The following is a 25,402-nucleotide window of genomic DNA, read 5'->3' as shown; positions in this document are numbered from 1 at the left end:
ACTTAGTTGGCCCTGTAAAAGTATCTTGAGGGTCTCGAATCGAGAAACCACGAGAGACTAGCCTCCATCTTTATAAACGTCATGTGCGGGTGCATGTAGAATAGCCTATCCCACCGGGACATGGGCGTGCGAAGTTGCATGTGGCGAGCACGGTAAGCCATAACGGGAAATACGTTTTGGGGCATGGGGAGAGTCGCGCTAGTCCTACGTCACGACCGAATACCCCGGCCTTTGGTGGTGCAACTGCAGTTGACTAGCGTCATGCCAGCGACCGATTCCTCCGCAATCCGTATTTGGCCGAACGACAGAGATATTTCTAGACGTCTACGCCTGTCCCTACACATGGTCGCATATTCCCATCCACACACATGACCAGCGGTCTGATGCGGCGCTTCTTCTCGACGTTTGCCCGCACGCAACTTGAAGCCACGACGACTGCGACTTCGCTCACGGCGCCCCGAATACTAGGGCTGAGGCAATACAAGAGGACTCTCAGCGATGTCGGCTCCAGACGGGCGTCGGTGTCGAGGCATTGGTTCACGAGCTCGTCGCCATACTCGAACTCCGAGCCCGGTGAGTGCGAGAAGAAGCGCATGAGCGAGCGCGACCTGAAGCTGGGAAACAGTATGTTTGCTACACGAGGAATGGGATGTATTGCTAACAGAGACGACAGCTATCAGGGTCCTACATGAGCGCCTACCGACGCTCTTGATATCGCCACTTCCCCAGGACATCCTCTCTCCGCATATCAGCCTCCACCTATTTCCCTCGACGCACCCACACCTGCCTACTGTAAGTGGGAGGTTCTCGTACGCCGCAGCACTATGGACAGCACCGGTCGCATGGGGTCAGGTCCCGGTACTGGGCAATGTAAAGCTCAAGATATTGTCTGAGCGTATGGTGAAGAATGGAGGGTGCTCAACAGCAAGCAATGTGCGCAACGAGAAACTCATTGTCAAATGGCAGACATGCGGCAAGTCGGACAAGAAAGAGAGCGGGCAGGTCAGCGATGTAGTGGAGAAGATCACGAGCATTGTTGCTGGATCCAAGCGGCCACAGCAGGAATTCACAGGCTTGTTCAAGTTTGAGTTTGACGAGGAAGGACGGATTCTGAACCACATCATCGAGCATACAGATGAGGGCCAGCATTGGGATCGGACTGCCAAGATGATTAGTGTCACGGATTGGCTTCTGGGACGGGCGTGGGGGATGCGAGATGAAGGCAGTCCCAGCCTGGCGTTTGCCAAATGCAGCAGGGAAAAGGACGGCCGCGGCCAGAGCGAGCGGCGATGAAACGCTGTTGTTCTGCTTCCACGTCAATGTTGGGCCGTTATCTTTGTCGTCGTCGTCGTCATCGTTGTCGTCGCACTTTTATTTCTTCACCACTCCGCCTGTACAAAACCTGTAACCACGAAGTCATGAGACGGCGTCTTTCGTATAGAGTAGCGAAGACCAATTGATACCCTAGTAGGACAAGGACCAGGATGTTGTCTGCACAGCCGCTTGTTCCGATACGGATGGCAGTATGTACGTGTAAGTGGGTTCGCAGACGGGATAGGCGAGATGCAAGTGGCTGGTTGGAGGTGCAGCGAGCTTTTCACATCGCAGATGCAAATGTGACTGTATGTGGCCCCTCTGGTTGCTGTGCGGAGGACGGTCATGTGCGGCGACGTGATAGGATGAAGGGGAGCTGACAGCTGCTGTGGCCGCCCAATGATGAGTTGGCGGGCGAGGGCGCGCATCAACCACGGCACTAGGCCAGGTAGCTTCCGCCTAGCACTTCACCCTGCCAGCATACTATAGTCGCAACATTGCTGCTCTCGCATCCCACGCCTACCACGCCGTTCCGGCTTTTCCTCCTCCACCTCCGCCCTACGCCATCTCTCATTGTTGCTCTGCAGCTCCCCGTGCATAGCTGCCATTGCTACAGCCGCCATCCCCCGCCGCTTGCCAGCCCCCCGACTTTCCCACGCCCGGCCGCCTGTTGCCTGTTTCCCCGCGCCTATTCCACAACAGCACTGGGAACTCGCAGCCTCGTCAACCCTAGGCTTCTGCCTCTCTCCCCACCAGAGCCATTGTCTAACCGCGCACAATCATGGCGGACATGTCACAAAGCGGAGAATTGAGTATGTCGACTGTTCTCCTTGGCACATGTCCATGTATCGCGAAGCTCCTGCTAATGCGGCGCAGATCAGCCCATCCTCAACCTGACGCCAGAGGAAAAGCGCGTCTTCCAGTATCTCTTCCAGCAAGCCGACACAGAAAAGCTCGGCGTCATAACAGGCGAGATCGCCGTCAAGTTCTTCGAGCGGACCAAATTAGCACCAGCTGTCCTTGGTGAAATATGGCAGATTGCAGACACGGAAAACCGCGGTCTCTTGACCATGGCCGGCTTCTGCCAGGTCCTGCGCCTCATTGGACACTACCAGGCAGGACGAGACCCTACTCCAGAGCTTGCCTTTAGACGTACGACTCCTGCGACTCCTCTTGTGTCTCGTTGATCACATGCGCTGACGTTCAAGTAGCCGCCCCCCTGCCAAAGTTTGAGGGTCTAACACCACCATCGGCTCCTCCCGCCGCCCCTGGCTTCTCCCCACAACCAACCGGCTCCATCCAGCCTCAAGTGAGTGGCAACGGCCCAATCCGTGTCCCTCCGCTAGTCCCTGCCAAAGCCGCCGAGTACGCAGGCTTGTTTGAGAAGTCTGGTGCAGTCAATGGCATCCTTTCAGGTACAACCCTACTTCATACTCCAACCTGACTCTTGGCTAATAACTTCCAGGCGAAAACGCAAAAGAAATCTTTGAGAAGGCGCGGTTACCAAATGAAGTTCTTGGTCGGATATGGAACCTTTCAGACACGGAGCAGCGCGGAGCCCTCAATGTTACAGAGTTCATCATCGCTATGCACCTACTCGCATCGTATCGCACAGGAAATATGAAGGCCCTCCCAAACACGCTGCCTCCGGGCCTGTATGAAGCCGCTTCTCGACGTGGAGGACTTCCGCCGCCACCAGGACGTCCAGACCAGAGCATGGCTATCCCACGTCAATTCAGCGGCCAGCAGTCTGCACCACGGCAGCCAAGCCCACTCGGCCGGCAACCCTTTGGAGCGGCTCCCCCGCCCGCACCGCCTGCTGGAAACGACTGGCTAATCAGCCCGCAAGAGAAGGCATCGTATGACAACTTGTTCAAGGGTGTAGATACCATGGGCCGCGGCTTCATCACCGGAGACCAGGCAGTACGCTTCTTCAGTGACTCGGGTCTGCCCGAGGATGTTCTTGCAGGTATATGGGATCTTGCAGACATCAACTCCGAAGGACAGCTATCCAAGGACGAGTTCGCAGTAGCCATGTACCTTATTCGGCAGCAACGGAAGGGAGATCAACTCCCTACAACTTTGCCGCCCAATTTGATTCCACCAAGCCTGCGCACCCCCGCGAACCAAGCTGCACAGATTCCCCTACCCCAAGTGGCACCCCCACCTCCACCTCCCCCTGCTCCCAAATCTGCTGCTGATGATCTCTTCGGTCTGGACGCCTTCACAGCGCCGGTTCCTGCTCCTCCTCAGCAGCCACAATCAACCGGCGGATCAGCTACATTCAGCAAGCCTTTCGAGAGCGATCCTTTTGGCAGCAAAGCCGCTTCACCAACTTCCCCGCATCACTTCCAGCCTCAGCCGCGAAACCCAGCTTCCACCTTTAAGCCGTTCATGCCAAGCTCTTCTTTTGGTCAAACTCTAACGGCACATTCCACGGGCCAGTCTGGAATCTCTGGCGCGCCGCAACACTCGACGCCGTCCGTTATGGACGATTTGTTAGGTGGAGAGGCCGATCCTGAGATCAACAAAAAGTTGACGCAAGATTCCACTGACTTGGCCAACATGTCCAACCAAATGACCACCCTACGCAACCAGATGCAAGAGGTCCAGAACAAGAAGACTGCGACTGAAAGCGATCTCAACAGTGTCAACACTCAGAAACGTGACCTTGAACTTCGTCTCTCACAGTTTAAGACGCAGTATGACCAAGAAGTCAAGGCAGTCAAAGCTTTGGAGGATCGTCTAGCCAGCTCTCGCAATGAGACTCGAAAGCTACAGCAGGATCTTGCGATGATTGAGGCATCCTACCAGGATCTTCAAAACCAGCACCGTCAAGTCGGAGGTCAACTGGAGGCTGATCAGCGCGAGAACAACAGCTTGAAAGAACGCATTCGTCAGCTCAACGCCGAGATTGCGCAGCTTCGCCCCCAGCTTGACAAGATGAGGAACGACGCCCGGCAACAAAAGGGCATGGTAGCGATCAACAAGAAGCAGTTGGCCACTAACGAGAGCGAGCGCGACAAGATCAAGAATGAAATGAATGATTTGAGCAGGTCCCAGGACGAGACCTCCCGCGGCTCGCCAATCCAGTCACCCGCCGTTGTCAGCCCTGCAGCTTCCACAACAAGCCAGAGCACCAACCCCTTCTTCCGAAAGTCGCCTCAGCCCGCTGAGAACACCATGTCACCCTCTGGCTTTGCTCGTGAGGGACCTCACAAAGACTTTGATAGTGTGTTCGGTTCGTTCGGTACTCCTCAGAGCAGTGCGCCTCCAGTATCGTTCCGTCCTGACAACCAGAGTCTCGGACCTAGCTTCTCTGCTCCATCGGGTCAGTCAGTACGCTCTTCTGAGGGTCCCGACGTTCCCACGCCCTCCACATCGCCTCCTCTGTCTTCTTACCAGGAATCTCCCCGTGTTGCCGATCCACCAGCCCCTCCTGAGTCACGTCAGTTTGGCTCTGCATTCTTGCCATTGAGAGAAGGCGCGCCACGGTCGGACTCTTTCAGCTCCTCTGTGCGTGCGCCTGCCTCTGCCAGCAGATATGGCCACCATGCTCCTGGAAATGAGACACCTACTATCTCACAGGCTTCACCCGCTGGTACTCCGATTGCTGAGAAGCCCACTGTTGAGCGTACCGATACCAACAGGACAGAAACCGACAACTTTAACCCAGCTCTGTTTAACCGCACTTTCTCGGCTTCTCCAGTAACCAGTGTTACCAGCGATACTCAGCGCTCAATTGCCAAGGCTGAAGATCGGAAGGACACTTTCAACTTTGGAACACAAGATCTTCCCGGAGCGTTTCCACGGGACTCTGGCACACCGCTGCAACAGAACAAGACTGGTGAGAGCAGTATGAGTGCTCCACAGAGAACCAACAACACCGACCCCTTTGGCAGCACCTCTGGTGAACAGCCACGGGGAGGCAAGGACGACTTTGACGCGGCTTTTGCAGGCTTCGGCCCTAGCCGTCAGACCGCCGCTACCGCTTCAAACGCAAGTGCACCAACAGGCGATTCTAACAGATTTAACAAGGAGTTCCCGCCCATTGAGGATCTTGCACATGACGACGACAGCGACAGCAACGATGGAAGAGGATTTGATGACAACTTCACATCCGCATCGCCAAACCAGAAGCGTACCAGCTTTGGACCGGAGCACCGCTCTCAACAACAGCAACGTCCTGGCACTGCCTCAAGCGACGAGCTTTACCGAGCTCCACCTCCGACTACTCGCCTAGACTCCAACCTTAGCGGCTTGCCCTCTCCTGGTGCGCAAAAGTCACCACCTACATATGATTCCGCTGTGAACACGACAAGAAGTGGATCGAACCAGTTCCCCCCTGAATTTGGTGGTCTTCTTCCTGCTCGTGAGAACCCAACGTCTACTGGTTCTCCTGACACCGCACAGGGCCCTGAAAGGTCATTCAACCCACCAGGTGGCCATGGAGCTGCTCTCTTTGGTGGCCCGTCCAAGTCTGCCACAACTTCACCAGCTCCTCTCGATATTCCTGTTTCAACTGTTCCTTCCGACCAGTATCACTCTGCCTTGACATATGGTGCCAACGAGAACAACAAGGGCCCATCGCCATCCAGCAATGTTCCTCAGCTCGGAAAATCTGCCTTCAACGACGACTTTGACGCTGGCTTTGACGATCTTGCCGATGCCAAGGAAGATGACAAGGTTGATGATGACTTTATGTTCTCTTCACAGCATCGTGAGGGACTTGATGAGTTCAACCCTGTCTTTGATTCGCCAGCAGCCTCCAAGTCGAATACCATGGCTTCGCAGCAAACACCCACGGGCAAGCCTCGTGGAGATGACAGCTTCAGCGACTTCGAACACCTATCTCAGACCTTTGGTGGACAATCCCAGCAGCCTCAGCCAGGCTCCTCATCCCAGGATTGGGACGCCATTTTCTCCAACCTCGAATCTTCGCAGACTGACAAGGGCGCGCACTCGCAACAAGCCTCAACCGACTTTGGCAAGTCAGTCTTTGATACGCTTGACAAGGAGGAGGCTGCCGCCTCGACGTCCAAGTCGCAGCAATTGTCGCCTCAGATGCCTCCACTTGGCCGTGCCGTCAGCACTGGAACCGAACACGACGACCCTATTCTCAAGAAGCTGACCGGTATGGGCTACGCACGCAACGACGCTCTTTCTGCGCTCGAGAAGTTCGACTATGACATCAACAAGGTAAGCACTATAGCATCCCACGATACATATAAGAAACTCGACTAACACCTTCGTAGGCTGCTGACCACTTGGCCTCTGGTGGAAACTAAGAAGTGAAAAATTGCAAGTCCGTAAACGCGTCATGATCATTGTGAAAAAGATCTTGAATCGCTTTTTCTTGTCTTGTACGAGTACATATGTTTAGCATAGCGCCGCCCCTAGTCTTTGTACCTTTGAGCGTTTGATTCTCATTCTCTCTGTCTCTGTCTGTCTGTCCCTCTCTCTGTTTTACCAACACCATCTCCGCAGCGCACGCACGCTTCTTTCTTTCCTTTGTTCGAACATTCTCTTTTCTTGTAGTAAAGCATTCGCTTGGTGTGGGAGGAAGCTACGGCATGTTAGTCTTTGGGTTCCTGTCGCTTTGGGGGTGCGCACGCTTTTGAAGGGAACGGGAAAGGAAATGTTTGCTTTGAGACGCACGTATTTTGCAACTTAATCTAATTTGTTTGCTTGTGATATTGGGCCTTTTGGATACCCCCTTTTTGTTACCTTGTTGTCTGAACGTATATACGGCGGTTCGCTGTAAGAAAGAAAGTCCATTTATGTATTCACAGCGAACAGATACGGTAGATGGAATTGATACAAGGGTTTAAAGCATGGTATTAAATAGAGTTAGGGTATACAGATGCCCGTATCATCTCATCATACATTCATATAGAATAGAAAAAACATCAACGCAGTTCATCATTGGTATCCCAGAAAAGATGTCCCTCACAATCTTTCCGTATTCAAGCATTCCCCTAGAACAAATCAAACGTCATTAAACCTTCTTAACACTACGCAGTAACAGACTCGGTTCTCACAGCAGCATCGACTTTCTCCTCGTACTTGTCAAAGACGGCAGTACCCTCGACGTGGCTATCTTCAAAGACGTCGACATGGGTAGAGGCGAACTTGCGGGCGCTGACTTTCTTCTCGAAGAGGAGATCGAGTTCGGCGAAGGAGCGGCCGCGGGGTTCGGGGAGGCGGAAGTAGGTGTATATTATGCTGAGGAAGCAGGAGCCGCCCCAGAAGAAGCCGGCGTAGTTGCCCCTGGTTTATGAAGTTAGTATACCTATTTGAAATTGGGGGGTTTTGAGAAAGAGGAAGGACTTACCAGTTCCAAGCTCCAGGGTTGAGCATGTAGGGAGTGAGAACGGATGTTATGATACCGATTACGTTGTATAAGTTACGTCCGAGGACGACCGTCTTGATGGCCAGACGGCGGGTAGACAGTTCAGCGACGAGCGAGTAGCATACCGTTCCGACGGTGAGCTGGTAGAACATGGCCCAGACAATCATCATGGCGCCTGTTGCCATGGCGCCGGTTTGGCGCTCGGAGCTAGGAACGAGACCGAGGAAGCCCATGACGAAGAGCATAACGCAGAGGCCGCAGAGACCGCCGAGGTAGAGCGTACGACGTCCGATTCCGACTTTCATTAGGTACCAAGCGCCGAAGACACCGGCCATGTTGATACCGTATTGGCCCATTGCGAAGTCGTAAGACGTGGAGGGTGAGAGACCGGCTTGCTGGAGGAAGTAGGACGAGTATCCGGAGAAGGCGTTGCCACTGAGATTCTGCATTGCCCAGGCCATGCAGACGATTTCAGTGCGGCGTAGATCAGTGCCCTTGAAGCAGTCCCAGTAGCTTGCTCCTTGGGTGATTTTCTCCTCGAGCGCGGTCGTGTGAACCATCATGGCAATCGTCTCTTCAGCGTCAAAGTCGGTCTCGCGGTTGAGGCTGGTGAGGCGGAGCAGCGATTTCTTTGCGTCTTCGAGTCGGCCTTTGCGGACGAGCCACCAGGGGGATTCAGGGGCGAGGAAGACACCGATGAGAAGGGGAACTGGCCACATCCATTGCAGAGCGTAGGGAATACGGTAGGACCATTCATCTGGCCGGTCGACGAGAGAGCGGATGACTCCAATACCAATGAGTTGACCGAGACCCCAGCAGAAGTTGACATATGTTGTTACTACCAGGTTGTAAGTATAATGTCTTGATACAAATATAGGGGAGGTTAAACTTACAGTATCCACGTAGGGCAACGGGACAGACCTCGCAAGCATATGTGATAGTAAGAGTCTGAAAGACACCCCAAGGAATACCACAGAGAATCTCAGCAACCAAAAGATGCACGACTGTCTGAGCAGTGAAGAAGATGGTCGTGAAGCCAATGATTAAAGTAAGACATCCCATTACCGTATAGCGGTAACCGATCCACTCGCTGATCCATCCGTTCAAGAAAAGTCCAATGATTTCGCCCACAATGACTCCATTGGACAGTCCAGCTTGCCATGGTGCTGGGATTTCCCACGTGCCATCTGCAAGTTGCTCGCCATACTTTTGTTTGAACTGCGGGAAACCGAAAAAGTTGTTGAGCAAACAGACGTCGTAGCCTTCCATGACGATACATGTGCTGATAAGCACCGACCAGCCAATGGCCTTGGGATAGAGCTTGATGCCCTGCATGAGGGTCATCTTGCGCTCCTTGTCTGACGCCAGACGTGCGTCATTGATGACCTTATTGGCAGCAAGCTTGTGATGGTCGTCATGATCGATATCATGTTCCAGCTTGGGAGCCGCAGTGGGTTCAATATCCTTCTCGACAGACATGTCTGCGAGGGTTTGTATGAACCAGGTAGTCGGACCGAGGAGGATATGCTATTGACCTGGTTCAGGATAGCAACGAGGGTGGGGAAAAGAGAGGAGGGGGATCCTGCAACACCGCTCCACACTCTCTCGCAATACTAAAAACGAAACAGAGAGAATCTGGGGAAGCTGTTGCTGCTACCGTGACATTGGGATGGTAAGGATATGCGGCGGCCTTTAAGCATAAAAATTCTGCGGGGTCTACTAGTGCATGGTTTGGGCCAAGCGCAAGTGCACGCGGTGGTCGCCCTGGGTCTCGGTCGCGTGCAGACAAGTGGAGCTTTCTCTTGTGCCGATTGACATGTTGTGTGATTGGACAGACTGACATGTGACCAGTCTAGGAGTAGTTAGACTGACATAGGACATTATCGGCATGTCTTTTGCCCATCTGTCTTTGCTTGGCTCCAAAGCAAGAGCCGATGGAAGCGGAGAAGCACCCGCAGAAAGTTAACCGTTCAATTGGTGTCTAGCGAACGGCAAGTGTATCTGGGGTACCCGCTAAGTCTGGGGCATGTGGAGGATGGGGTAAACAAAAGATGGAAATCGCGGCGAACAAGTACGTATGGGAGTCGGAGAGAATTGCCGCCAAGAGTCACGATAGCGTGTTCAGGCGTCCAACCGCCATGCCAAGGCGTTGACCGAGGTAGAGCCTCACCAGCCTTCACGCCAACCTCCTGTGGAATCTTCTAGCCAGCCCAAGAGCGGAGGGTTATTCGGGGCACATAACCCGATTACAAGCGGAGAGAGTGGAGTAAGACGACTTGGCTGACTTGTTTTCAATTGTCTTTTCACTAGCTAAGAGGGCGCATTCGTAAACACTTCACTATCAATGGTCCATATCCACCTTCGGCATTGTGGCTGCCAGTCAGCAGACACCTGCTCTCCACATCCAAGGTTGTGTCATGAATAATCAAGTCGACCTCTGCACATCGGTCCGTTCCCCAGACGGACTGGCCTCCATGTCTCCAACTTCGTCTACCCTGTTCTCAGCTTGCTCGCTCTCATGTCTCCGTGATTCTACTCTGCCTCCAAAAAACGCCAGCAACAGTAGATCGTATACTGCCTTTAAGCAACCCGCCGTCACAAAAGCCACCCAGAAACGACCATTGCCAGCAAGAAGGCCCGTAAAGGTCGGGCCAGCGCTCTGACTCAGTATCTTTAGAATGTTGACCACGCCCATGACGGCTGTGCGCTCTCCTGGTAACACGACAATGGAGAGAAAGGCTGTTCTCGGTGCTTGATCCATAGAGTTGAGTACAGAGCGAGAAACAAGCAAGAAGATAGTTGGAGCGAGACCAGCTGGGACCGGGAGAAGAGCCAGGAAGATAGACGACGGGAGGTGAGTGGCTACCATGGCTTGAATCAAGCCGAGGCGCTTGGCTAGGCTAGAGGCAAAGACATTGCCAATAGTTGAGACGAACCTGAACATCAGTCAATTAGATGAAGACGACATGTACAGGGCTGATACTTACCAAGTCGCTGACATGATGCCTCCAAGTTTCCCTTTTGGCAAGTTGAACTTCTGGTCCATGTAGTAGTTGACCAAACTGAACGGAGCCATACCCGAGCCCAGAGAATCAAGGAAGAACAAGCTACAAAGCTTGACTAGTACCACACGACTAGGCTTTGATATTGTGCTAATGGAGTGCCAAAACCTTCTCTTCTTCTCAGGTTCCGCAGGGCGTTCCTCTTGTGCCGGCACATGCACACTTCCGGTAGCTTGACTTTCAGCCAGCAGTGGCTCCGTCTCCGCAGATACAGAGTCGACATTCTGCTTGTCAACTGCCCCATTCTGCTCACACCGCTGGCTCATACACAGCGCCATGAGTGCCTTGATGCACCCAACACCCGTATAAATCCAGAACATGGCACGATACGCATCCAAAGCCGTCCACCCTTCCAAGGCCTGCAACCGTTCAACAGCCACACCGCCAACCGCCAACCCCGTCGACGTCCCCAGCACAGCAAGAACAACATACCAAGTATACACATCTGCCCTCTCCCTCTCATCCACCAAATGCGCAAGCGTCGACTCCTCCACCGCTCGAAATGGCCCAATCTCGTTTCCCGTCGGACTAATCACCCCGACAATCGCCGCGAGAAGCAACGCAAGATAATGACTCGTACTCGCAAACACAGCTCCTGATACCGCCATCGACACCGCACCCAGCAAAAGCGTCCTCCGCCGCCCCAGCGAATCCGCAACAAGCGTAAGCAGCAAACTAATCACTACATCGCCCAGCAGCGTCAACGTCATAAACAGCCCAATCTTCTCATCCGAAAATCCTTGCTCTTGGAAAAACAGCGCAAGAATAAGCGCGATAGCGCCATAGGCAAAGAGGCGCAAGTACCGCGCCAGAATGATAATGTAGACATCTTTCCCCGTTTTTCGCATCGTCGCGAGTCCGAATTCGTGCGCGAGCCATTGTGTTGCGTTGGAAATACCACTTTGGATTGACATTGCTTTTCCGGAGAGAGTTTGATGCGAGAAAAAAAAAGAGGCCGTAATAAGTACGTATCTCTCACGGAAAAGCGGCGAGAGAGCAAAGTGAGAAAAAAAAACGACTGCTGGAATTCCTAGAAATAAGTGTAGTACAACGACACAGCTTGCAAAGTGTCGATACAGTTGTCAGAAGAGACAGAGAGAGAGGGGAGGAAAAGACGAGGTAGACTGCAAAAAGTCATTGTTTAGGCGCAATGTCACAGATGTGGATGCCTGAAAGGAATACGCAATAGGGCGGGCGGGCGCCAACTTTTGGCTATTTTACCCGAAGCGGCATAGAGGCGAGCGAATAAGTACACCGCATAGTTCATGTACTAAAGAGCATCTCCGAGATGAACAGAAAATGAAAAGTTTGAGGCGGTGTTGATGGTGCTGGACAAAAGTAGTGGTAATAGGGGCAATTACAGGGATAAGGGAAATCACAAATCACAACTTCTACTTGTATTCATCCTAGGTTTTGTTGAGAGGTGAAAGGGCGTCCAAAAGGCGCCAGCACCTGATTCGACACTCGAGAAGAAAAGGAAAAACATATATGCACAACTACAACACATGCACTTTTGACAGGTCAAATGTAGAAGGTGGGGGTCTTTGTGGCACCATGGGAAGAAAAAGAAATATATACCGCGAATTGCTTTTTGGGGGGCCCATGGCAGGGATGCTCAACATCATGTCAGTACGTCATTACACATGTACATGCCAAGCAAATCACGTTCTGGGATAAAGTATGATTGTCCATATTAAGAACACCTAGAACGCACCGAAGGAAACAGAGGACCTAGCGGCCATCACAAATTGCAATGCAAAAACCAGCATATCCCGGAAATCCAAACGAGAGCCCCCATTCTATGCGATCCGTGTCGCCATGCTAGCACAAAGCTCGAGACGGAGAGGGAGAGACGGTGACGAAGGGGAGATCATGGCCGTCGTTGTATCAGTGCGCACTAGTGTAGTACCACTTTGCTTCTCGCGATCGCCATGTAGAGACCGGAAATCAGGCATCCACGTCGTATCTCGCTACTTATTGAACGCTTATACGTTTCTCCGACACATTTGAACTCTTCTCTTCCTTCTCTAGCAGCAGCCGCCACCGGATCCGCTTTGCACACCCTGGCCTTGCCCGATGGGGACTGTGGGCTTGGTGTTGGCGGTTGTGGTACCCATGCGCTCCTTGATCTGGCGGGCCATGGTCAGGAAAGCTTGCTCAACGTTGGTGGCGCTCTTTGCGGAGGTCTCGAGGAATGGAATGCCAAGGCTATCTGCGAATTCCTAGTGATGCTGTTAGATGCACGAGCTACATGGAAACGACGAAATTAACATACCTTTGCTACGGTGTACTCAACAACCTTCTTGTCCGCCATATCGGACTTGTTGCCGACCAACAGCTTGTTGACGCCCTCGGTAGCATATCGGTCAATCTCCTGCAGCCACTGCTTGACGTTGTTGAATGAGTCCATGTCGGTGACATCGTAGACGACGCAGATGCCGTGAGCGCCACGGTAGTAGGAGGAAGTAATAGTTCGGAAACGCTCTTGACCGGCGGTATCCCACTAAAATCACAATCAGTACTCGCAGCCAAAAGATACTAGATCCAACAAGAGTACGCACAATCTGCAGCTTTACGGTCTTGCCATCGAGCTCGATCGTTCGGATTTTCTAGCACATGTTAGTCCGTGGCAGGCACCAGCACCAAGTACCGAGGCAGACGCACGAAGTCGACACCGATGGTCGAAATGTAGCTCTCAGTGTATGTGTCGTCGGCAAAACGGAGCAGCAAGCAGGACTTTCCGACACCAGAGTCACCGATGAGGAGGAGCTTGAAGAGGTAGTCGTATCTATTGTGCAGAGAGAGAAGCGTCAGTGGCCAGTCTGCAGTAGGCGGGGGGATGGCAGCTCCGAAGCTGTGCTGTGCTGTGCTGCAGGGCATGGAAGTCACTCTGTAGGCATTCAAGTCAGTATGGCTCTGCACACAGATACATCGTCATTGCTCGTCGGCCTGTGGCGGTGGGCTTCGCGCGGAGGTTACGTACCACTCAGGATTCATGTTTGCGGCGTTACAGGGGTATGGGAAAAGTAAGGACTAGAAGGTGTTGGTTGAGAAAGAAAAAAAAGGCTGGCTGGAGGCTGAATCGTGGGGTATCGCGCGTCGTCGGGGGTGGACGAGGTGGAAGCGGAGGACGATGAGGTGCCCTGCGTGGATACCAGGTGTGAAGGAGCTTGGCACTCAGCCCCAAATCCGTGGTCACAGGTTGCCGGATCCCGTCCGCACCAGCGAACATCACATTCACAGCAGCCTGACCACCGCCTAACCTACCCTAGCGACACTACCCGGCTCACTGGCAGAGCTATCTGACATGTGACCTGAATCACTTGAAAACTGCAACCTTGTTATCGCTCAACCAGCGTTTGGCACTGCCGTTCTCATCATGAGGCAGGGCAGTGCGCCGTGTGGACGCGTGCACGTGACAAAGCATGCATCACCGGCGCCGTTTCACAAGTGTACCAATCTGCAACCTAGTCTCTGAATGAATGGAGAATGTATAGTTCGCTTGCAAAAGTGCGCGGTCTACCGTACGCCGTTACATTCGACGCAGCCCAGTCTGTCAGTCCCAGGCAACCAAAGCCCCGCGCTTCCCATATAGTACAGACATCAGATCACGGCCAGCTTACAAATTACATTATCTTGCCAAACGCGGGGATCAGCGTTTGCGCCAACCAGAAGGAGAATACGAGCTTGGGGCCTGTCATGAGCAACTTGGGTGTCAGTCCCTTGAAGAAGGAAGTGAACCCTTCGTGCTTAATCATGTTGGACACGATCCTGAAGCCGCTCTCTGGGTTCTCAAAGTTCCTGTTCTGGATGCGCGTCTTGATAACGTCCAGAGGAGCAGATACTACTAGCGAAGCGCTAGCACCTGCGATGGATGCGACAAAGTTTTGCATCCACGACGCAGAGTTGTAGTCTGAAAGCTTGTAGAGGTACTCCTTGGCAACCGCCGAACCACCAAACAGCTATACTGGCATTAGTCTTTGCACTTGTCTTTCCACCGAATACAAACATACCGCAAACGAACCAGGCGCGTTACGTGCTGCCGTCCATCCCCAACCACGGTAAAGTCCAAAGCCCTCGTCAGAGACAATCTTGACCAGTCCTCGGCCCCGGAAAGCCTCTGGGTTTGTTTGTCGCTTGATCTTGAGCACGTCCAACGGAAGGAGGACAATTTCACCAATACCAATGATCGAACCTGCGGTCGCATGCATGATCGCCTTGCCGTTGCCCTTGCCAAACGTGCGGTCGAAGCTGCCACCGTGGTTCTGTGCGAGGTAGTCCCTGACGAAAGGCTGGCCACCAAACTTGTACACTCGTTGAAGTACCTGACATTGTCAATTGAGGTTCTCCCATACTTTTAAGTATCCCATCTACCTTGTATACTGCAGCGTATCCGAGACCGGGGAAGAGAGACAGGAATCGACTGGAGGCGGAGGCGGAGGCCATATCCCTGAAGACGACCTTGTTGAGGTGCGATGCGGATTCAATCTGTAGGCGCAGGGTCAGACATGGCCGTCATGCATATGGTGACATTGAATCGCACCTTGCCAATGTTGCTCATCAATCGCTTCGCCGTGGTGTCGACTGGGTGGAACACCATGAGCTCTGCAATTCCCGCACATCCTGCAACCGTTAGACCTAATTCCCCAATTGTAGATAGACTTGTGCGTACCTGCACCCAGAACTCTGGCTGTGTTGGACTCCCTCTTGTATACCTTAGCTGACGAGTCGGTGCCCGACGCCGCTTGCGCAACTTTCGCTACGGCTTCTGAAGGTGATGGCGTCATTGTGAGGGGGAAATGTGCGAAGGAGAAACACGAAAAGACTGCCCAAGGGAGAAGAGGGAATTTGCAGCGCAGAGCAATTGGGTGGGCGAGCAGTGAGAAACTGGAGCTGCAGATAAGATACTCAAAGCCGCCAAAAAAGTCGTTCGGGAAGCGACAATCGGTGGACAAAAAATGCGACACTCTACACGGGCCACTAGCCACCCAAAACCAAGCCAAAATCGTAGCCCGCTTAAAAGTCAGCAACTTCGCAGCTTTATTATACTACTATGATATTATATTTACTTCTATTTTCCATGCGTATTATACTTGCGCTATATGAAAGTATTGTTTGCAAGTAAAAAAATTAGAAAAGTACCAGTAGTTGGTATTGTAGACCATCTGAAAAACAGCCTATTTTGGAGTATCGCTTTTTGCCCACCAAGCGAGTCCCAAAGTCCGGTGTCGCCCCGCCAAGCCCTGCTAGTAAAGAAGCATCCCGGGATTCTTACACTCTGACAGGAGCACATGTGACATGCATTGATAAATTCTAAGTAGTCATATTTTCATTGTGCCATTGCTATTTCGTTCTTTTCCCGAAGAGGAGATAACAGGACGCCGCTAACAAGAGCGCCAGTTCCTTGCAGTGTGTTGACAGCCACAGCCAGGAAGGTGGGGCCAAATGGGCCACAAACACCAAACTACCAACATTCCTGAAGGATTATTACCCAATACAGCATGGTGCGATTCCAACTAAAGAGCACAGCCCTGTGGAACATGTGATGGCGATGATCATCACTACTGAATAGCAAGATATCAGGCGTTCAGTTCTTGTCCATTGAAATATAAAACCCCGCATCAGCACAACCCCTTACCCTCGAACTTACTACGCTATTCCAACAGAACCTAATTCCCAGGCTATCAACAATCAGTCTATCAACCACAATGTTTGACAGAATCCGCGGGAAATCGCCATCAGGCCATTCAAAACACGACTCCGGCGATATCCACCAAGGCAGTCCTCTCTCCATCCCCGGACCACCTTCCTACGCGGCCTCCTCCTCCACACCAGTACCTCCCTTCCAAACCCGTTTCGCATCTCTCTCCCTCCACATGGAAGACCGTATCCGCTTCTTACGCTTCCCAGAGCCCGTCATCTCCGCCTGCCGAAGCGCTATCCTCTCAAACTGGCCCCAAGGCATCTCCTCCGAGCGGCCCTACGCAAACTCGCACGAAATCAAGCTTGACGGCTACCCTTGGCGCGGCTTCGGCAAAGACGCAGCGCAGGCACGGAGGCTCGTAAAAGGCGTGCTATCAACGCTGCATGCGAACGGCTGGATCCTAACGCTTACCACGGACGTCAGTAAGACGGCAACGGACAAAGATACGTTGCTCTTCCGCCACCAGGCCCCACCGCCCGCGCGCCACGAGTGGTGCAGTATAGCGTTTTCGCGTCAGAGCCGACTAAGATTTATTGACTGTCCGCCTGAGTTGTATGCGAGTTTGCCGCAGAGGATAGGGAGTGAGTGGCTCAAGGGGCAGAGCGAGTATGCGCCTGGCATTTGGGAGTTTGAGCTGCATGGTTATCCGTGGTCGCCAACGGGCAAGACGACAATGCAGGTTAGGGAGTTGCTTATGGCGCTGGTGGAGATGCTGGAGGAGGAGGGATGGAGTGTGTATGCGAGTATTGATCAAAAGAGTAGTGGCGGACAGGGGACGAGTGAGACGGATACTTGGTATTGCTGTAGAATCAAAGGGTGGGAGAAGGGAATGCCGGTTTACTGGAGGTGAACAGATTTTTGAAACATTTTACGGATTTACGAACCAGTTTAATGTTCCTAGACATAGTAGTTAATATATACCTCTTTTGTAACAAGATAACCGCTGTGACGGACAAAATATAAGTTTCCTCCACGAACGCAGAGAAACTTGCTTAACTTCAATGACGAGCCTTACAACTTATACAACCATCACCTCTCATACACCCGGTAAAACCGGAAAATCAAAATAACCGGGCATCGCTCAGCAAAACTAGCTATCAAGAACATGGAATATATCCATCATAACGTGCTTATTTCTTAACAAAATTTAGGCTATCGAATGCGCATTTCTTGCTTTTATAGTTATAGGATTTTCAAGTATTAACTCGCACCTGCGAGAGTTGCAGCAGCCTGAGAAGGAAGCAGGTACCAATTTGGCTATGTTTTTAGTGGTTTTGCACTGCTAAGAAGGGCCGCCATTTTCCGGTTCTATTACCGAGTGTATGAGAGCACCACCACCATTGATCTCACTACGGTAGTATGTCGGGGACAAATGGTCTATCACAAGAGACAAAGTGGGGCGATGAATCAATTTCCGCATCGCTTCCGCTGTTCTGCCACTATGGGCATAGCTGCGCAACACACGGCTGAGATGGGGTGGGGCTTGCCATTCTTTTCTCAGACAAATAATCCGATACGGTATACTACGCCAAACAGATACAAAAAATTCAAGTCATACAATTCTGTTAGTTACACCCGGCATCAACCCTTGGCATATCACCCTCTCAAGTCAAGCCGCGTATCGTAGCTAGTTCCCCACTTCTCTATATTTAACTGATACTTTTGCTAAAGTTCTATCCCATCACCACTGCTTGCAATAAACTTTGCGAGCGCGTCCGTCCTGCTGAACTCGTGTCAGCAAAAGCTAGTCAATCATGTCGCCCAATTATGAAAAAAAACCGATAGTTCCGTGTCCATAAATTCGCCCTTGCTACACACCACTATATATTGAGAAAGTGTTTTTTTTTCTCTTTTTGCTGAGACAACACTATTCTACCTGTTCCCTTTCCCCATCTTTACCAAAAAAAAAAACTCTGTGGTCGAATATAACATGCACATCGCTACACTCGCTATCCTCCCATTCATTGCCATGTGCGTAGCACAAGTAAATCCAGGATCAAACTTTTTTGGACACCCAGGAACCAAACATGATGATAACCCTGATCCTTGCATTATCGACTTTGATCACTGCAACATGAATGCATGCGTTTGTAGATGGAACTGTGACTCGGCTCGGGTTCCAGGTCGTTGTGCACCGTAAGATATATACAACAACCGCTAAGTTGTGGGTTTCTCGCGCTAACTGGTGATATAAGGAACGGAGTTGCGGCTTTCAAGCAGACTGGACAGAAGTATTACTGTGCGGAGCCACAATAAGACGAAGCCAGAACAATTTTGCCCGTGTACGGCGGAGAGGGAGAAGGGGGCGAGGGGGGCGAAGGGGGCGAAGTGCAAAGCAACACGCAATGCTTCTATAGATGGCTATATTTCGCCTTCTACGGGGTAGTTCACTCGTTAATATAGCTCTTTCTTTACTCCTTTGCAAGAGTGGCCTAGCCGGAAGTGAATATTCTATCAATAACAGAATGAAGATTAATAGAAAGTGCCGTGAAAAAAAAGCTTACATCATAAAGGGAAGACTAAGTAAATGTCCGTTACAGATAATAAAGCTAGCCTCGTTACTTTGATACTTGTAGTGAATTATACTGATCGATTTCTTGGTTCAGAATAGGATACCTACGTAGACTAAAGTACTAGCTAAGGTTATGAAATATCGCTGCGAGCGTATCAACAACACATGAGTAGTCAGACTATTGCATGTACAATACCCTGTATGCGAGTGGGAACAACAAAGTTGTATGAAATATCTCCGAATACATTTTTCATACCTCCCAACTACATGCTTCAAGAGATGGTATTCCGCTACACCCGTCGTCCCGGTACCAAAAGGTTGAAGCACATGACTTCATTTCAAACCATAATTTTTGAATAGTTTCAATAACTGTTTGAAACGCCGCCCATGCAATTTTTTTTATGAAATGGGTATACACAAAGATTCTACACGCCCCAACTAAATCGCGCATCACGCTGCTCCACTCACGAGGGAGGGCTGCCGATTTCCTTCTTGACCCAGTTTTCCAACCCACCGAGAGCAATGATTTCCTGGACGTTGGGTGGTAGTTCGCCGACCTTGACGTTCCATTTGGCGCCATTGGGTCCTTCCTGGACGGAAACAGTGCTCCTTCGGACGTCCCACTCCAGGGTCCATCCGGTGCGGCGCGTTAGCTGCTTAGCTTGACTGGGCTGAGCTGCAGCCGCTGGCGGGGGCGAGTCGAGCGATTCGCTGTTGTTTGAAGGTTCCTTCACGGCTTGTTGCGATGACGAGGCATCCTTGGATGAAAAGACCTCGCGGAGGCGGTTGGCTAGCTTGGGCACCTCAACGCCCATCAAAGCATTGTTGATACTGTTCCTGCTGAAGATATTGCCAAAGCTACCAGCAACAACTAGCGGAATGCCCTTGGCCAGGATGGCAGTTGCCGCTTGTTCACGACTGCTGCCGCAGCCAAAGTTGAAGCCTGAAACCAGGACATCACCAGCCTTAGCCACCTGGCCAAAGCTGGGGTCATAGTTCTCCATGCAGACCTCTGCCATTTTTTCGCGCGTCACATCATCCTGGTACGTGTATTTACCGGGGTAGATACCGTCCGTGTTGATATTGTCGGCGTCGCAGAAGACAATCTCGCCGCTAATCTTTTCCGGGAACCCTGGTAGGATTTCGGTCAAAGTTTCAGCCTCCGAGCCTGCCGCTGCAGGTGGGTTGACAGACTGCGTGTCAGACTCGGTAGTGCCAAAGGTGTCGATAGCGGCCTCAGCGTCTTTGATAGCCTTCTCAAGCATGTCTTCAATGGTCATCATTCGCTCTTCAGCAGGAATGCCATCACCTTCTCCTCGTCGAACACCCTCGTAGCCTTCAGGAGCTTGGTACCATCCAGGGCCAGAGATTTTGCCAGACAGTGCGCTTGCTGCAACGACTTCAGGGCTTGCCAAGTACGCCTTTGCATCGGGAGAGCCCATGCGACCCTTGAAGTTGCGGTTACTTGCACTGATGCCAACCTCGCCAGGCTCAAGAAGACCAGTACCAAGGCCGATGCAAGGACCGCAACCGGAAGGCAAGGGCTGAGCGCCTGCTTCTAGAAGAGCCTGCCAATCACCTGCCTCTTCTGCAGCTTTCTGTTCTGGGATAGAAGCAGCGGCGATGTAGAACTTGACGTTGTCCGGGATCTTGGGGATCTTGCCACCGTTTAGAACTGCTGCATCCTTGAAGACGTTTGCTGCAGCAGCAAGATCAGAGGCACGGGAGTTTGTGCACGAAACGAGATAGGCCTTGTTAATGGGGATGTTCTGGCTCTGCAACTCAGGCAAAGGAGTAGCAACCTTGACGGAGTTAGGACCTGAGACATATGGTGACAAGGTGGAGAGATCCAAGAAGAGCTCTTTGGCGTATACAGCGCCCTTGTCCGCGGCCAGCGCAGGCTTGAAGATGTGGCCTAGCTGCTGGCCAACGATACCCGTGGCAGTAAACAGTTTGTCGATGCGCTCATGAAGGAATTGCTGACGGTGGTGGTCCTTGGCCTGGCCTTCTCCCATAGCTGCTAATGTGGCCCTGGCCCTTAACCAGCCATGAAGCGTGGCATCGATAGGAAACAGCCCAGTCAGAGCGCCCCACTCTGTAGTCATATTGGCAATGGTAAGGCGGTCGTCGATAGGGATGCTGCCAAGGGTCTCGTCAGTTCCGGTAAACTCGATGGCGTGGTTGAGGACCTCGTCCTTGTTAAAGAGTCCAGCCAGCGCGACAATCACGTCCTTGCCAGTCACGCCCGCAGGCATCTTGCCATTGAGTGTGACCTTCGCAACGGGTGGAATCTGCCACCAGGTCTTTCCGGTAGCCCAAATGCTCGCAGCGTCGGTTCGTACTACTGGAGTACCCAAGCATCCAATGCCTCCGTACATGTTGGAGTGACTGTCGGAGGCCACGGCCAGGGTGCCTGGCCAGGCGTAGCCCTCCTCGACCATAATCTGGTGACCAATGCCACGTCCGGCAGGGTAGAATACGACATTGTGGGTCTTGGCAAACTCCTCAATCTGGTTGTACTTTTTGAGGTTCTTCTCTGACTTGTTCTGGACATCGTGATCAAGCGTCATGACAATCTGGCCGGGGTCGCTAATCTTAGTGGCTCCGATGCCCATGAACTTGAGCGCCACCGGCCACGAGTTGTCATGGGTCATGCACTTGTGCGGCTGCAGCGTCACGTAGTCGCCAGAGCGAAGGACCTTGCCCGGGGCCACGCCGACGGCATGCCGCTGAACAATCTTTTCCGTAAGGGTCTGGGGTGTCTTGGGTGTTTCGTTGAGCGAAGAGAGGAAGCTGGCGGCAGGGCTCTCCTTCATCGAGGGAAACACATCCTGAGCATCACGTCGGCTGGCCAATGCAGAGAAGGCTCGCGGGGCGGCATGGAATCGAGGCAATTGCGAAGAGGCGCGGAGAGCAACGCTGACCCGTGGCTGTATGTGCGGTTAGATGGTGAAGCCAAAGGCGGCGTTTAGGAAAAACATACTGTTGCTATCTGCCTGCGGCCCAGCAGGCGCGCTGCCCGTAACGACATTGCCATTGCTTATGCTGGAGAGGGACGGAAACAGCGGCGGCGATTTGCAGGCGATACACGAGCTTCTATGTAGTATGCCGCCTCTTCCCCAGAGTTTGGGCCAAAAATTGCGACCCACCCGCTCACCACCGAAACCGGCCGCAGTCATCGGATTCCCTGCGCCTGTCATTGGACGGCTACAGGCCTTCAACGCCGACACAGTAATATATGCTCCCATGTCGGATGTGTGATGCGGCATCCAGGGCCGACTAACGACTACATAGAGCGTCTGCGAGATCGGCTGTCTCCATGGTAAATCTGGCTGGCTAGAATGGGAGTCATCCGTATGACGCGATGCACGATGCAAGACAAAACTTTACTATACATCAACCCCTCTTTGCCCAGCACTCTATAAACCTGCTCATTTCCAGTCATTCACACAACACCACAAACTCTGTCGTACCTTTGCTCGCCGACATGGTCAACCGTTCAGACGTCACCTACTTTGGGGCTGGTCCCGCACCCCTCCCCACCGAGGTGCTCGAGAGAGCCTCGCAGGCGCTGCTGAACTACAGAGAAAAGGGCATTGGACTCTGCGAAATCTCCCATCGCTCGCCCGAGGCCAACGAGATTCTCGCAGAGGCGAAGCAGGCCCTCACTCAGCTGCTCGAGATCCCCAACGACTACGAAATCCTCTTCCTTCAGAGCGGTGGTACTGGCGAGTTCAGTGCGGCTGTCTACAATCTCGTCTCGATATGGGTAGAGAAGAAGCGAGCAAAGATTGCCCAAGAGGTGGGCGACGACAAGGACGAGGTGCTCAAAAGACTTCGCAAGGTGGTGGATGAAGAGCTCAAGCTGGACTATCTCGTCACGGGCTCGTGGTCGCTCAAGGCATCGCAAGAAGCCGCCCGCCTAGTAGGAGCCAAGCACGTAAATGTAGCCGTCGATGCACGCAAAGCCAACAATGGCAAATTCGGGAAGATCCCCTCCGAGGACCAGTGGGCCCTTACGTCGCGCTCAACGGGCGGACCGGCCCTCGTATATTACTGCGACAACGAGACAGTCGACGGAGTCGAATTCCCCTCCTTCCCGCAGAGCCTAGAGGGCGATGACGCGCCCTTGGTCTGTGCCGACATGTCCTCCAACTTCATTTCCCGCAAGGTCGACGTGAGCAAGTATGCAGTCATCTTTGGTGGCGCGCAAAAGAACATTGGCAATACCGGCATCGCTATCGTCATCATGCGGAAGTCACTTCTTCCGCCTCACTCGACGCCGGCCTCGCCCGATCTGCTTAGAGAACTCAACTTGGCTGTGGGCCCAATTGTACTCGACTACCCTACGATTGCAAAAAACAACTCTCTGTACAACACTTTGCCCATCTTTGATGTGTGGGTGGCTGGTCAGGTCATGTCTGGACTTGTCAACTCGTACGGAGCTAAGCGTATTGGCGGACAGGAGGAAATCTCAAACGAAAAGGCCAGCCTTATCTATGGAACGCTCGATAAGTATCCAGACATCTATCAGGTTGTCCCAGACAAGTCTGCGCGCAGTAGGATGAACATTTGCTTCAGGGTCCATGGCGGAGCTGAAGACAAGGAAAAGGCTTTCCTCTCAGGCGCAGAGAAGAAAGGTCTACTTGGTCTGAAGGGACACAGGAGCGTCGGTGGTATTCGTGCTAGTAACTGTAAGTGCCCCCGTGTTTTTTTTCTCCGGCATTGATCGCACTACCAGTCATGCATTGGGCAGTAGTCTTGTGGAGATGTACTCCCCTGTTTGGTTCGCATCCGACTGCCGTCGAATGTGCGGATATCCCTCAGCCGGGATTTGCCTACCCCCAAAACTGGAGCTAACCCAACTTGTCCACCAGATAATGCAGTCTCGCTAGACGGTGCGAAGCTACTTGTCTCATATCTCGAAGAGTACGCAAAGTCGACCTAAGTCGGGCTTTGTGCAAGACCGACTCAAAAGAAAAGTTTGCATATCATCCTCCCATAAGCAGAGTCCTGACATATGAACAAACACATTTTTGTTACATCCGTGGCACTCACCAAGACACTGGCCTACTACGAAAAGAAAATATACTTAATTTATCCTTGATTCTGGTAATCGCAATGTCCACATGACCACGACCACGAAACCCCTTTGTAGACCTGTGGACTATGGAGTGCATCATCGGAAAATAACCTGAGGCAGGCTTGCACGCCACAGCCCACTTTGCTGTGTAGTGGCTGAATTAAGTTTGGTAGGTGCGTGGTGGTGTTGAAGTGGCGCTGTCAGGTATGCCATGTCCACTACGCGCTCCTGTGTCCTTCATGCACTAGTTTGTGTCTCGAGACCAGCGAACCAATCTCCATGACTGCTTGCTTTGGGGTGATTCCCTGTCCAAATTGTAGGTACACGGCGGCTGCGGGACAATGGTCTCTCACGGTGAGAAGAAGATAGCGATGAAACCGTGTAGACACTCTCTATGACCCAGCCAACCGGCGAACGAGTCGCAAGGCGGTCGTTTGCCACGCTCACCACGATGGATCTGTGACGATAACTGACAGTCAGTCTTGAGGGTCTCGTTTCCCAGACCCGCAATCCGAATTTGAGTATTGTTCACCACGCCCTTCTGGAACCATCTAGTGTAGAGGTCATTCATACCGCATGTCGCAATGGTGGATGTCGATGCACCAGCTGATTCGCCCACACAGCCTCTTCAACTCTGGATGCGGGGCGACTTCTCCGCAATCCTGTAATCTAAGGTTTTTGAATGTTTGGTAGAGGCTGTGCGGTTAATCACGTCGACGACTAGATTCAATGCAGCATGCACGCTGACGGGCTAGTCTATCCCACGAGGTTCTGGTCCTGTATTGCTTGTACGTTTTGGCCAACCTCACTCGCTGCGCACCGTGTCATGTTCTGGCAGCCCTGCCCTGGTAACCGTTGAGCCGACCAGGGTTCTGGAGGTCTTGATGTCTCGGACAGGGTACAAGCGAGGATCTGCGGCACAACCTAAACCCAGCAAGCATCAGAACTCTAGTCTGACCTCAACCACCTTACCACGACAACTGCCCATGGGCGGTTCGTCCACCCCCAGCGCTTCCACACGTTGAAAATAGCTCTGTTCAGAGACCAATTATAGAAATATGCGCCACGAGACAATGTAGTCTTTACAGTAACCGCTGGAGTTGACAGACGACAGTTGCACCCGCATCCACAGTGTACCGCACCTGTGTCCTACTATACTACTGAACTACACACTTGCACCTGCACGGATCCTGCGGGACCGGCCAGCACGGCAACGTCAAGTCATGACGTCTGACTAAGAGCTACCAGCTCGGTGGTCTTGACAACAAAGACCAGGGTCTAGTCAACTCCACAGCATCTTTTTCCCATGTTGGCCAACGAGGGCCAGGGGTCATAACGGCTGCACGGGTCTCGCTACTTCCGCTGCCATGGCTAC

The 25,402-nt window shown here is 52.4% G+C and overlaps 10 protein-coding genes across 10 annotated transcripts; 4 read left to right on the top strand and 6 right to left on the bottom strand.

Annotated features, from left to right (window-relative positions):
* Positions 1–368: 368 nt before the first annotated feature.
* COCVIDRAFT_36475 (hypothetical protein) lies at positions 369–1,293 on the top strand (the record flags this gene model as incomplete). Its single annotated transcript, XM_014702587.1, has 2 exons — positions 369–624; positions 674–1,293. 2 exons carry the CDS (start codon positions 369–371, stop codon positions 1,291–1,293), a joined length of 876 nt encoding a protein of 291 aa, XP_014558073.1.
* An 802-nt stretch (positions 1,294–2,095) lies between these two features.
* COCVIDRAFT_25347 (hypothetical protein) lies at positions 2,096–6,602 on the top strand (the record flags this gene model as incomplete). The annotated part of the gene is made up of 5 exons (XM_014702563.1): positions 2,096–2,126; positions 2,191–2,466; positions 2,526–2,729; positions 2,780–6,513; positions 6,570–6,602. 5 exons carry the CDS (start codon positions 2,096–2,098, stop codon positions 6,600–6,602), a joined length of 4,278 nt encoding a protein of 1,425 aa, XP_014558049.1.
* Positions 6,603–7,328: 726 nt separating this feature from the next.
* On the bottom strand, positions 7,329–9,145 carry COCVIDRAFT_95474 (hypothetical protein; the record flags this gene model as incomplete). Its single annotated transcript, XM_014702586.1, has 3 exons — positions 7,329–7,584; positions 7,649–8,504; positions 8,560–9,145. 3 exons carry the CDS (start codon positions 9,143–9,145, stop codon positions 7,329–7,331), a joined length of 1,698 nt encoding a protein of 565 aa, XP_014558072.1.
* Positions 9,146–10,091: 946 nt separating this feature from the next.
* COCVIDRAFT_14725 (hypothetical protein) lies at positions 10,092–11,642 on the bottom strand (the record flags this gene model as incomplete). The annotated part of the gene is made up of 2 exons (XM_014702545.1): positions 10,092–10,602; positions 10,654–11,642. 2 exons carry the CDS (start codon positions 11,640–11,642, stop codon positions 10,092–10,094), a joined length of 1,500 nt encoding a protein of 499 aa, XP_014558031.1.
* Positions 11,643–12,755: 1,113 nt separating this feature from the next.
* Positions 12,756–13,725, bottom strand: COCVIDRAFT_36471 (hypothetical protein; the record flags this gene model as incomplete). Its single annotated transcript, XM_014702585.1, has 5 exons — positions 12,756–12,950; positions 13,004–13,231; positions 13,290–13,337; positions 13,393–13,582; positions 13,712–13,725. 5 exons carry the CDS (start codon positions 13,723–13,725, stop codon positions 12,756–12,758), a joined length of 675 nt encoding a protein of 224 aa, XP_014558071.1.
* A 629-nt stretch (positions 13,726–14,354) lies between these two features.
* Positions 14,355–15,515, bottom strand: COCVIDRAFT_36470 (hypothetical protein; the record flags this gene model as incomplete). The annotated part of the gene is made up of 5 exons (XM_014702584.1): positions 14,355–14,690; positions 14,742–15,053; positions 15,103–15,216; positions 15,272–15,351; positions 15,401–15,515. 5 exons carry the CDS (start codon positions 15,513–15,515, stop codon positions 14,355–14,357), a joined length of 957 nt encoding a protein of 318 aa, XP_014558070.1.
* Positions 15,516–16,436: 921 nt separating this feature from the next.
* On the top strand, positions 16,437–17,282 carry COCVIDRAFT_25343 (hypothetical protein; the record flags this gene model as incomplete). The annotated part of the gene is made up of 1 exon (XM_014702562.1): positions 16,437–17,282. The coding sequence occupies one exon, from the start codon at positions 16,437–16,439 to the stop codon at positions 17,280–17,282; it is 846 nt and encodes a 281-aa protein (XP_014558048.1).
* Positions 17,283–19,408: 2,126 nt separating this feature from the next.
* Positions 19,409–21,981, bottom strand: COCVIDRAFT_95375 (hypothetical protein; the record flags this gene model as incomplete). Its single annotated transcript, XM_014702583.1, has 2 exons — positions 19,409–21,874; positions 21,928–21,981. The coding sequence occupies 2 exons, from the start codon at positions 21,979–21,981 to the stop codon at positions 19,409–19,411; spliced, it is 2,520 nt and encodes an 839-aa protein (XP_014558069.1).
* Positions 21,982–22,431: 450 nt separating this feature from the next.
* COCVIDRAFT_95461 (hypothetical protein) lies at positions 22,432–23,892 on the top strand (the record flags this gene model as incomplete). Its single annotated transcript, XM_014702582.1, has 2 exons — positions 22,432–23,638; positions 23,822–23,892. The coding sequence occupies 2 exons, from the start codon at positions 22,432–22,434 to the stop codon at positions 23,890–23,892; spliced, it is 1,278 nt and encodes a 425-aa protein (XP_014558068.1).
* A 372-nt stretch (positions 23,893–24,264) lies between these two features.
* Positions 24,265–25,396, bottom strand: COCVIDRAFT_36466 (hypothetical protein; the record flags this gene model as incomplete). Its single annotated transcript, XM_014702581.1, has 5 exons — positions 24,265–24,373; positions 24,417–24,651; positions 24,837–24,951; positions 24,986–25,060; positions 25,391–25,396. The coding sequence occupies 5 exons, from the start codon at positions 25,394–25,396 to the stop codon at positions 24,265–24,267; spliced, it is 540 nt and encodes a 179-aa protein (XP_014558067.1).
* Positions 25,397–25,402: the final 6 nt, after the last annotated feature.

This window comes from Bipolaris victoriae (assembly GCF_000527765.1).
Source record: "Bipolaris victoriae FI3 unplaced genomic scaffold scaffold_29, whole genome shotgun sequence".
In the NCBI taxonomy this organism is placed as follows: Eukaryota; Fungi; Ascomycota; class Dothideomycetes; order Pleosporales; family Pleosporaceae; genus Bipolaris; species Bipolaris victoriae.
This window is presented reverse-complemented; position numbering and strand designations above follow the sequence as displayed.